The sequence below is a fragment of the Phaethon aethereus genome (genome assembly GCF_964289735.1).
Source record: "Phaethon aethereus genome assembly, chromosome: 1".
NCBI lineage: Eukaryota > Metazoa > Chordata > Aves > Phaethontiformes > Phaethontidae > Phaethon > Phaethon aethereus.
In genome coordinates this window covers 68,484,061-68,496,415 of record NC_138575.1, presented here as the reverse complement: position 1 = coordinate 68,496,415, position 12,355 = coordinate 68,484,061, and the positions used below count along the sequence as shown (strand labels likewise).

The window sequence follows — 12,355 nt, the reverse complement described above, 5'->3', positions numbered from 1 at the left end:
GATGGGGTGTAAATTTTAGCTGCATCCATTTCCATCAAGTTGATGGCATGGATGTTAGCAGTTTCTCCTGCTTCCAAAATGGTCTGGAGTTATGAAACATGACAGGGAAATCAAGCAGCTTGCAGAGATGATGTTTTCTTGTTTCCATGGAGTAAAATTAGAAGAAAAGAGCAACTGCTTGCTGTGGTGGCCTGGTAAAAGAAAGCAGAGGCAGTCTAAGAGCAGCAAATATCATACTAAGATACAGCAAACATAGTGTGGGAAGTGCTAAGCACAAATTCAATCTATTTTAGACACAAGTTCTAGGTTAAATGCAAATGCCCTTTAGCAAAAAGGACTAGCGATGGTGAGATCTTATCTTCTTGAAAACAGAAACCTTCGTTCAGTAAAGTAACAGTGTCCATAGGTTTATCAACCCTCCGCATATTTCATAATCCAGCTAAAATGATGGCCATGGGAATACAGTCCCACTGGGGAAGAAATATACTTTAGTTCTGGGGATTTGCCTGTGGAGGGGCAAACACCATGAGCTGAAATCACCCTACGCAGAACAGCAGCAGCGGTTCGCATTCTCCAACACAGGGACTGCCCATCCCAGAGAAGCGCTCGCAGATGCAGAAGGTTGTTACAGATGGAACTACTTTGCCGAGGCATGTGGATCAGATTCAAATAAAACCCTGGATGTTGTTGACCAGCATGTGACAGAACGATCACATTGATCCCGGCAAGGTTCCTAGTGATGTAGTTAGTGCTAACAATGCCCGAGAAATAAAAAGATTGGGTCTGAGCCAAGCACTGAGTAATATCTCATCGGGGCCAGATGTTCCTGTTGTTAGATAGAAGTTTGGCACTCTTAATCCAGTGAAACATTCTCCAAATTCAGGCCTCTGGTCTCAGTGCAGATGTGAGTGACTGTTGAGTGAAAAGCTTAACGCGCTAGTTAGCACAGGCTGTAAAGCACATAGGATGTTACCAAAAATGTGAACCCAAATCATATGCCCGACAACTACCAGTTTGTATTCTGAGCTCTAAAACCGATGTTATTTAGAGACCCAGCCAAGAATGTGCAAGCTGGCATCCTGGAAGAACGTGCACTAGGGTTCAAAGGCAATATGTTGTTTTATGATTTTTGTTTTTAATCTTGCTTTCATGAACTGAGAAAGGTTAGACTTGCATTCTTTCATTTCCTGAAGGAAGAATTTGGTTGTATGTAAATAGAGGGATGATTGTTAAACTTGCAGGACCTGCAGATTTATTAACCATCATTGAAAAGCTCTAAATCAGAGACTCCTTGAAAATTTGAGAATGAAATGAATGATGGTGTTTGCCTGTGTTGAAGGATGCTGCCCCTGGCTTCCTTCAATGTTGAGGATGTAGATTCAGAGGGACAGGGATGGATCTGCTCACACAGACATCTCAGGCAATCCTGAGCCCCAGAAAGGAAGTTTTTCACCGCCCTCCGTGGCATTACCCAAGACTGCCGTGATATATAGAGCAGGGCACATGAAATGCATAGAAAACCTGGAGCTGCAGGCAGAGGTGATAATCTAGTAGTGTGGTTTTTCAAGGATGGAGTATCTCTCAAATCCTTCTGTCCTTCCACATTACAAAACTGAATCACCAAAGAGTGTGTGTCTTGACTTAGAGGAGGACTCGCATTGCAGCGTCAGATGCTTTGGATGTTGCTTTATTCAGATGGAGTACATCAGAGTGGATCCAGAAAAAATCTCTTTTTGAATCGCTACTCAGCTCATAAGGATTATCCAGGGACAGAGTCAAACTGTTTGTACTGTCCAGGGAAATCATATGCTCGTTCTTAGTAGGACCTCCTCTAATGCAGAAACTGCTATAGCTGTGGCAGAGTCTGTGACCCCTGCTTCAGGGACAGTGGGCTTTAGGTGGATTTTGAAACAACTCGTTCTGGATGGATGGGCAGCTGTGAGAAATAGATCATTTTACATCATCACATTTTGCGGTTCCTCCAGAGATGAGCTTTAGCTCTCTGGTCCGTAACTGCCAAAGCTGCGGAAAGAGCTGTAGGGTAGCATTCAGGTGAAGCGTGCTGATGCGAATCCTCACCCAGCATGTCCACACAGGAAAAACCTGAACAAGCAACATTTCTTTTTTGGCCCAGCATGATACAACAGACTGAACAACTTTTTTTCAAGGTGGTCAATAAGTCTTGATGGTGTGGAAGCAGTGCAAAGGTATTAATGACACTACTTGAATTTCTGGGGAGGCTGCATGAGCCCTTGATATCAGTTTGTTTGTGTGGGAAACATAAACTACAGCATAGTGGTGTTGTGGCACGCTACAGCAGTTAGCCTGAACAGTCCTGAAAGTACCCTGGTAATCCCCAAATTGGATGTTACATTTACCAGACGTGGAGTCCCTGAAAGGATTAGCTGATACTGGCCTGCAGAATTCCCCCAGGGGACACGTTCCTTTGCTAGAGGAAGGGTTTTCAACCCTACCTGAGTACGTCTGAGTTGCTTACGGGGCTAGGGGTATAAAAGGCAAGAGGACACAGGTTAAAGGTCCTGTTTGGGTCTGCATCCTTGGTGGCAAGTCTTAGACTGAAGTGCCCATGTTGGGTATTTGAACAGGGGTCAGTCAGAGGCAGCAGCTGCGAGTCTCTGCAGTGGGGAGCGGTGGGCACAAGGCAGTTGCAGTGCCAGCCCTGAGTGGGGGACCCCCAGCGTTGTCCCTGGTGGTCCTTTGGTAGCAATCATGTTTCCAGGTTTATCTCTTACCTGCACATCCCTTCACCATTGCCACTTAATGGTGCAGAGAAGAGACTTTCTGTGTGTGACTCAGACCTCTATTTGAGGTAGGGAAGTGCAGATGGATAGTTGGGGGCAGCTCCTTCTGCTGTACCATCTATGTAGATATTACACTGCTGGCTTCAGTAGAGCTACTCTGACTCCAGCCTGGTGACAGCCTGGCTCGGGGTCTGGATCACTCTTGGGCCTAGAAAGGTTTTCTCTGGCTCCAGACATGCCAAGGCATGTCACAAGTTTACTGGGCACATTTTAAAATGCATTTCTTTCTACCACAGGTGACAGCAAGGTTCTTGGTGAGGCAGCCTGACCAGACCCTGCCTCTGCCCATCTCCCCCAGCCTGGGGACTGGTGCTGTGCTGCCAGCCAGTGCCGTGTGCTCTGGCCATGCTGTTCACTCACGCTTCTCCCTTTGTCCTCCTCCCAGGTGGTGTATTTCACGGCCACGTTCCCATACCTCATGCTGGTCGTTCTGCTGATCAGGGGAGTCTCCCTGCCTGGGGCATCCCAGGGAATCCTGTTTTACCTTTATCCAGACCTCAGTCGCCTTGGGGACCCCCAGGTAAGGTGGAGGGGGGAGTGAATGATTGAGCTGTGCTTGCATGGATGCCTGTGTCTGTCCTCTCTTCCTCCTTTTCCTTTTCTCACTCTCTTTCTTCCAAGTTCTTCTTTCTGTCTCCTCTTTTCCCCTCTGTGGCCATAAGGTGTGTACTCTTGATGGTCCCTGTGCTCTCTTGCCCTTAGCCTTCACCTGTGCTGTTACATATTTTCTAGTCTGAGTTGGGTCTGGGTTGCCTGGGATTACGGGCAGTGGGATTTTCCCCTTCATCACGAGTGGTGCCAGCTGTCCCCTCCATTTCTTGGGGAGACGACTCTGCTGCAGAAGCAGCTGGTTTGTGGGGTGTGCGCTGTGCTGGCAGCTTGTGGGGACGAGCCCGGCTCCTGGCACACTTGCGCTGGCTTCCCTGGAAAGCATGCTGGGTGCATGGATGGTGGGAGCCGTGGCACGCTGCAGCATTTCCCTGGGACTCAGCTGCCCTCCTTGCCTCCCCATCCCCGGTGAGAAATTCCTGCCTGTCTGATGGGAAGGTCAGTGCCTGACTGCTGCTTTTAATCTCTTTGGGACAAGTTCTTCCACGTTAAATCCTGGCTCCAGCTGAGCTGCTGTACCAGCCTTTGTGTGAAGGTGTTTCCAAAGGAGATTAAAGGGTGCCTGCCTGGAAAATAGGCCAGTAAAACCCTTTGTAACCCCATTAATTCCTTCTGGTCTAGCCCAAGCACTGCCTTGGTTATTAATTTTGCAAATGGGGGCGTACATGCTTGGGGAGAAATGACTCCAGCTGATCCTACTCTTCCTGATGGAGGAGAGAGGATCCCTGTTCCCTCTGGGTGAGGGTAGCAGCTGGGTGTCCCCGGGTCCTGCCTGTGCCACCGGTGTGGTGTGGCTCTGCGAGTCAGTTTGACTTATGGCTTCCGACCAGGGGAGCTAAACACGAGCGTCCGGTTTCCAGCTCCAGGCAGTCTGGTTTTTATCATGGGAAGGGCTCAGAGTTCCTCCTCAGCTTTCTGGAAGTCGCTCTCTGGTCAAGGCTGTGCCTGAGCAAGGGGTGAAAGGCCTCGTTTTACAATGTCGGCTGCTCTCCTGCTCTCTCTGTTTGTCTGTGGACAGGAGGTGGGTAGGACAGCTGCTCCTCAGTGTGAAGGGGCAGCAAGGCTTGGAAGGGGGTGAGAACAGGTCTGTGTTTGCAGAGTTTGTGGCTCCATTCATGTCAATGAGGTGCGAGAGACATCTGAAATGAAATAACATTTTCAAATGGTGCTCATTCACTTATGAAAAGTCCTGTTGTTACTGTGGCTGTGTTGCCCAGGGGACTGAATTAAACCACTTCAAGCATGGCATGGTTTTGCTGGTACTAGCTGTGTCCTTATTAGGTCTGTCCTGGCAAACTTTTCCAATTACAGCCTTAGCTTCCTTCCAGCCTGGAAAATGCTAATGCGCCGGTGGAAAGGCAGAGTAACCCTTCAGAGCAAGAGGATGGCTTATCCTCCAGTGGGGGAGGAAAACTCCTCCCTCCCCGACTCCATCGTTCCCCGATTAATGCTTCGCTTCTGCGGTAGAAAAGCAGGAGTCAGTATCAGTGGTTGCCTTCCTCCAGCGTGCTTTAACCATCCTACCAAACTGAGTAGCAGGGATGGAAGTTTCTCTTGTGTTTTCCCGTCAGAGAGGGAAGGGAAGGGTTAGTGTCCCAAGCCCCACACGTGTGTGGCTGTGCCCCCCTCTCTTTGTGCAGGGACAGCATGAGTCCTGCCAGCTCATCGGGGCCAAGTCAATTATAATTGATTTGCACTCAGAGGACGGAGAGCTGTAATTGCTCACCCGTAATCCTGCACTGCCCGGAAAAGTGGAAGATTCTATGGTGCCTGGAAAGGGATTCTGGAAATTAAAAAAATATTAAAAAATTAAAAATACCCTCTCCAATCTGAGCCTTATGATAAGGCATCTCAAGGGGAAGTTTAAACAAAGGGCAAAGAATATACAAAGGGACAAAACCAGAACTCCTTTAAAGTGTATGAAAAACTAAGTGAAAAGAGGGGATAAATTATTCAGCAGATTCTACCATTGGAGCAGCAGCAGCCGAGATGTGATTAACTGTCAGAATATCAGACTGGTGTGTGGAAATCATTGCTTTTCACCTGCCAAATGACCTTGGACAGAACTGGAAAATCCTGCCTATGACAGCTCAGGCTAGCTGATTGATGGTGGTCTCTTCTGGCCAAGAAGCCTACAATGCCCTAAATCTTCCTGCGCCTTCATTTTCGAAGTCTATGAAATGCTTATAATTAAAATGGTAAATAAAATGCATTTGATAGGTAGATCAGACAATACAGAGAGACTGCCAAACAAAAGTTTTGAATAATGCAGTCCAGTTCTGCTCAAATACAAGCAGATAACAGCAAAACCACCAGAGACATCACCTATTTTGAACTGTATGTCCTCAAACTAAAAATCCAAAAAAGCAACCCCATAGTTTGTTTTTTATTTATATAATATTTAGTATTATGATGTTAACATGTCAGCCATTACTAGGCCCAAATTTTTTTCCCCCTCCTCGATTGCATTTTCTGTGCTCCAGGAGGTTCCTCCTTATTTCGTAGTGCAGGTTGTGTTTTAACCGAAAGTGGGTCTTGGGGTTGTTCACCATTTCCACTTTTGATCACTCCACCCTTTGCAATCTTTGTGTCAATTTTATCAGTTGTTTATTTCAGTAGATAACGCTGGGGATTTACAAATGTGATTAAGGAGAGGGATGCACAGTGTGATCCACTAGCGGGAAGCTGAAACGAGGGGAATTCAGAGTAGAAATAAGGTTTACATGTGGGAAACTTGTCATTAGAAGAAACTTTCTCAGGTGCTGGCAAGCTCACTGTCATCTGATGCTCTCATACCCTGACCAGGCACTGTTTCAATAGACAGATTTAAAGACAGGACTGATGGGCTTGATGCAGAAAGCCTGGGTTTCTTCTCTTTGAAGATAAGAAATGTAACAGTCTCCTTTCACTCTAGTATCAGTTCTCAAGTGATTTTAGCTAAACTTCATTAGATTTAACGAGTGAGAATTAAAGAGGAGTTGAATTCAGTATATCCCTCTCTGGAAAAGCAGCAAATATTTCTCAAAACCTCCCACTCTTGTTTTCCTCTTGAAATTTCCAGAAAACCCACCACCTTGCTGTACATGCTTGCGCTTTATCCAGTCCTTATATAAAGGAGGAATGTCCTGTGATGAGCTGCTTTCCATCCATCCCAGACATGCCGAAGGTCCTGGCGGGGGCTGTGTCCCTGGTGCTGGGGGCAGGGAAGCACCGACGGTGCCAAGGACCTGCATAGCACCCGCAGCTCTGCGGACGCTCCATAAGCAGCCCCCACCACTACACCGGACACCCAGCCCCGCACAGCACTCTGCCAGGGCACCCTGACTTGCTCTGCGCAGCTAAATTCAGAGCATTAACTTCATCCAACCTCTCCTTCTTGTTGTCTCTCCCTCTCTCATCTGCACTACTTGTCAAATAACCTTTCCTATGTCCCTCTCATTTTCTTTCACCCATTTCCCTGGCGGTTGCTTTCTGGAGCAGCGTTTGCCCCTGCAGAGTCCCCACAGGCTCCTGCTTCCCGATGGATGTGGCAGGAAGGGGAGGCAAGAGATGAAGATGCCCCCAGCTCTTCGGGGGGCTGCCTGCTGTGCCTGTGGCCGGAGAGGGAGGCTGCTGGGGTCCGGCTCGAGGTTTGCACTGGAGCAGCTCTCGCTGCCGAGGCTGTGCTGAGGATAAGCCCTTCGGGCCATCACAGGGAGGACAGGAGGTGCGTGCATCTTGCAGGGCTGTGACCTGCTGGGTTAACCATGGGCCCCCGTAGCCATGCTGGGGAAGAGGTCAGAGCCCCCAGATCCTCTCCCAATTCAGACCCCTCCTGCTGCTGTTCTGTGGCCAGCAAGGGCTGCTGCTTCCCAGCAAGAGGGGAGGGTGACTGTGGGCCTGCTAAATATTATTTGTTCCCCTTATTTATTTTTTCCCCAGCAAGCCTTTAACTTGACCCCATGCGCTTGGTTTGTGCTGTTGCCAGCCCCCCGCTTCCCCTTTCTGAAGGCGAGCGTGTTTGTTTTTGTGCCGGAGGGCGACCCGCTGCGCCTGTGTGTGGATGCGTGGGCTGGCGGGGCTGCCGCTGGCACGCTGCGCTCGCTCCCGCCACGCGCCCTCGTGCCCCAGCCCGGGGCCCCGCACCCCCCAGCCTCGGCAGAGGGTCTGCAAGCCCAGGGACCCCTGCCTGGGGGCAGAGGGCAGGTACCGGGCAACAGGGAGGGAGCGCTGGGAGCTCCCGCAGCGTGCTGGAGGGGCTCGGGGCTGGCGTCCTCTCCTCCGCCTTGCCGGAGCAATGCATCCGCAGTGGGGTGAACCACAGCTGTATTTACCTTGCATGGCTTCCTCCTCCCACGCCTCCCACACCTCCCACCAGCCCTGCCGGCGTGGGACCCATGTGGCCGGCCGGCCAGCCGTGGCTGCGCAACCCTGCTGAGACTGATCTCAGCGCTGACATAGCAAGAAGGAATAAAACCATCTTTTTGTCTGCCCGCAAGCAGCAGGGCAGGGAGGACCATAAAGTCCAGCTTCCCAGGCAGCAAGGAGCATCCCTCGGAGCATCCCTCGCCCCTCTGCACCACCCTGGGGCAGGCAGCTGTGCTCTTCGGGATGAACCAGAATCCTCTGTGTTTTCTTGTGGTGTTTAAAGAAACCCCAGCAGCAGGAGGGCCCTCCGGGTGTAAAACGTCCCTGAGGTGTAGGGGTTACATGACGTTGGTGCTCTCTGGTGGGGCACTGGGGGGGCCTTGAGTGCCGGTGCAGGGAGATTAACCGGGGAACAAAGCCCCTGTCCCCGACTCCCAAGGAGCCCAAGGATATACTTTCTAAGCAGCTGGAGCTTGGGGCTGGGAACGTGGTGCTCGGCCAGGTGTAGGGTGGGCAGAAGGATTGGGAGCACATTACAGAAATGGCAGTGACTTGTTCCCTGCCTCCTCTCTCCTGGGGTAAATGAGGACGAGGGAAAGCATTAGCCTGGCTGTGCAGCACGGCGATGGGCTCTTTGCAGCAGGGCCCCAGGGCTGCGCAGCCCTGCGCCGCTGCAGTGCTGCGGGACATGGTTGGGTCTTTGGGCTGGGGTCTGTGGGCCAGTCCTGAATGAAGGGGGAAAGGCAATAATCTGTAAATGATGGGCATCTTGAGGCGAAATCTTAGGAATCAAGGTCTCCCCTTTTAAGGCTGGGCTGAAGCTATGTGTTTGCATGGTGCAGTGGGCAGCTGGTGGGTAGTGCCAGCGCCACGGGCTGAGCCCTGAACCATGATGCTGGGTACGAAAGAAATGCTGGTTGAACTGCAGCTGAAGACTTGGGGTGGTTTTTGCCCTCTGCTCTGTGTTACGCTGAGCGTGACCCTCCACGCAGCACGTACCCACTCTGCGATGTATCGTCTCTGCTTGCTGATGGGGACAGTTTGGCGCTTCGCAGCGTGGCACCTGTATTTGATGTATGACATGCACTGGGGTTCAATAACATTTTGCTTGAAAATGGTCTTTACTGTTATTTGTAAGTGCTTTGAGATCTTCCTAAGGAAGGATCTGTTTCAGTACAGGGGGCTATTAAATTCCAGTATATGTAATAAAGTGAATATTGCTGAGAAAATTAAGGGGCGAAGGAATATGTCTTCTTATAGGCCATAACCATCTTGGATAACTGCAGCTCAGGTGTGAAAGCTTTGGCTAAAAACAGAGAGTAGGAGGTTATTGCAAACTGTTGTAAACAACATGTTCAAGGAAATTGAATTATGAATTAAATAAACTGGATTGCTTAGAAAACTGCAGACAACAATCTAATCAAAATACCCAAGCTGCCAATGTGCCAGCAAAGTCTGAACAGGATAAAGTTTACCAGTCTCTCTGGGACCAGCGGCCAGAGAACAGCAGCACGCTTTTACCTGCAGGGGAAAGAGAGCCCTGCCTGACTCCGGTGAGCCCCTTTATTCAGAATGGATATATTAAAATAATGAGAGGCTGTTGATCAGCAGCACAAGAGGGAAAAGGGGGATCTTGGAAGGGCTGAAAAAAAAATTTCTCTGAGTCACTGCAGGGAGGGAAATGAGCACAGGCAGCAGGTTGGGGAGGGAAGATTTAGGTTGCTGTTTTCTGAAGCGAGTCGTCTGTATAGCCAGTGGTCTGGCTGGGTGGGCAGTGGTGCTTCTCATGAGGGGCTTGAGGAGGAGGCTGGACCACAGTCGGGCTGAGGCCCCTTCCAACCCCAGTTATCCTGCAGTCCTGGGACTTGCTGTCACTGCTCAGCTCCACCACTAGTGGGTCAGGAGCACCCAGGACATCAGTCTTGTTGCAGTACATTGACCCCCAAGCAACCTGGGAACTGCCAGGGGACTGGGAAGGACACAAAGGTGGCTTGGTCTTTGTCCCAAGAACTGCAGTAACCTTTGAAAATGGGAAATAAAGTGCATGCAGCCTGAGCTGTTGCTCACAGTCATGCTGACTAAGTATGATCATAAGCTCTGCAAGCCAAGCTTAACTTTATTTACAGTTTCAGCCACAGGCTGTCTTGCTTCAAATGGGAGCATATGCTATGGCAGGTCCTGTATTCCCTAAAGACATTCCTTTCGGGCTGAGCTCCCACACAGCCCAGCGTGCACCCCATGGGTGTTGTGCTGGGCAGAGCAGGCAGCAGAGCGGGGAGCCCACAGACCCCACGCTGGTCTCTGCTACACAGTCAAGGGTATTACTGGGTTTTAGAAATGAGCCATTTCATAAGCCACAGAGCTAATGAAGTTTGGTGTCTTGATATTTAGCTTCTACCATGGCTGGTAAACACCAGTTCTTTTTCTGCCCCTGGGATATTTCTCATGTCTCTCGCTTGTGTGATTTATCTGATATTTAACACTAGTTGAGTCGTCCTCTCTGTAGCTTTCCACTCAGTGGGAGCTCTGAGTTCCTTCTTTTTCCTGTTCCCCTGTTGTTGTGAAATTCATAGGTAGTTGATATCCTTGAGGTTTCTACCAACTGTTAAACCTGGTTGAAACTTGTCAACTGAGTCCAAATGTTATGGCAAGCCTGGGGTAGGCATGGCAAAAGTCTTGCTATCTTGACCAACTGAGCTACAAGGGCTCCCAAACCCATAAAATGGTGTGATTTGAGCACAAATTTGATGAAAAACCAGAGATCTATCAATGAACAGCAAAATAAAAAGCAAACCTAAGAAAACATTTCACCCCAATCTGTGCAAGGATGCTTAAATTATTGACACAAAGATGTCAGCTGGATGTCCAGCTCACCTCAGTGTCTTGCTGTGCCTAAAAAAGTAGCTGAAAGGTGAGGGCTGTACCCTAACTGCCCACAAGCACAGTGATGTTTTAGGAATCAATTATAAAAAGGGCTTTGATTTTTTTTCTAATCTTTTTCAAATGCAAAAATGAACTAATACCCTGTTCTCTCAACCTACCTCCCCAGACACCTCCTCCAAAAAGAGTAAAATGCATCGAGATAAATTATTTTTTCAATGTCTCAGTGCCTCAAGCTAGCTGGTCCCAGTTCCACCTCATCGTCTATCCCTTCCCATTCTACAAATTGGAGATTTTATCTGACTCCCTGTGAAATTGTGAACAGGGTTCCCATGGACTGAAAAGAAGGGTCTGAATGTTAGCAGAGTTGCTTGTGGGACAGTCAGGGAGAGTAGTTTCACCAAATCCAGCCCTAGCAGCTCTTTCCTTTCTCTCCCTGGGGACTGTGCTTCTGGGTCTTGCAGCAGTGGGCAGGGAGAGGATTCATTCTGTGCAGCTGTCCCTGGAGCTAAAACCACAATTTCCTCCAGAAAATCACAGCTAATGGGATCATAACATCCTTTCACATGGCCCATTAGCCTAGGAAGGAGAAGAGCTAAATGCGAAACAAAACCTCTCGCCACATGATTGCCCTTTGGCCAGTATGGAAGAGGAAAGGCAGAACCATGCATGCATTGGTGAGGGTGGCCTGAGCAACAGCTGGGCAGCACCTCCTTGTTGCCTCAGGACATGAGGTCTTAGCTGACAGGGAAGGGTGTGATATGGAGTCATCAAAACTGCTGTGGTGTTTCCATTGACTTCTATTCTTCTCAGAGAGGATCCTGTGGCAAGGCTGGTGTTTTTCTGAGGGCTCACCAGCACTACTACTCTGGTAAAGGAGGGTATAGACAAATGGAGACTTTTCTCATTAAAGGTGTCCCAGTAATACTTTTCTTCTGCTTTTCTTTCCTGACTTAGCTTCTCTTTTGTCTCTAGAATGTGGCTGCCCTTCAGCATTGGTTAAATTATTGTCTTATCTCCATTTTATAAACTCTTTACGCAGAAGTATCTTAGAAAACAGAGGGTTTAATTAGTAATCTTTGTCATTGCTTCATTCCTCACTGTTGGTTCCTGCTTTTGCTGTTCTCTGCAGAAGGCAATGGCAGTGGTTGCATTGGTGACTGCACACAGCTAGGCCTTCAGATCAAATTTGGCATTGACAAATGTCAGCCTTGGAGCACTGGGACATGTTATTGACAGCGAGAGTGAAGTGGAGTTCAAAGGCGCTTCGTGGGACTAACGGCGTTCTTGTATTTTCTTTTAGGAGCTGTCTTTTACAAACAACTCTGTTTATTTCTAGTACTCCTCTGTGCCCCAGTTAATTTTCTTTTAAGCTCTGGAGCCTTTAAATTAGGTTTTGGAGAGAAGGGCCACCACAAGAAGCTGTATGTACCTGTGCCACCCCATGGGAGACCAGGCTTGCCCAAATCAAGTCCCCCTCCTCTGCTAGCATAGGGCTCCTTCAACTCTTGTGGAAAGTGTTCATTTGGTCTCTTGCTGCTGGGAGGCTCTGGAGAGTCACAGGATTCTGCAGATTTGTCCAGGCAAGAAAGTGGTGATGCTGAAGAGCTATACGTGCCGTGGGTTTGCAAGGCTCCCAGTGCATCCCTTCCCTTTGGCACTCTTAGCACCACCGGGTGCCTCGCCAAGCACTGTAA

General features: G+C 49.2%; 1 protein-coding gene across 2 annotated transcripts in view; it reads left to right on the top strand.

Moving 5' to 3' along the window:
• The window catches only part of LOC309416360 (sodium- and chloride-dependent GABA transporter 2), a gene marked incomplete at both ends in the record, with an annotated part of 32,938 nt that overhangs the window by 12,524 nt on the left and 8,059 nt on the right, over positions 1-12,355 (top strand). For both annotated transcript variants that reach the window (XM_082013849.1, XM_082013848.1), the window contains one exon: positions 3,208-3,342. In XM_082013849.1, the coding sequence (XP_081869975.1) occupies positions 3,208-3,342 (135 nt within the window). The remainder of the gene's footprint in view (positions 1-3,207; positions 3,343-12,355) is intronic.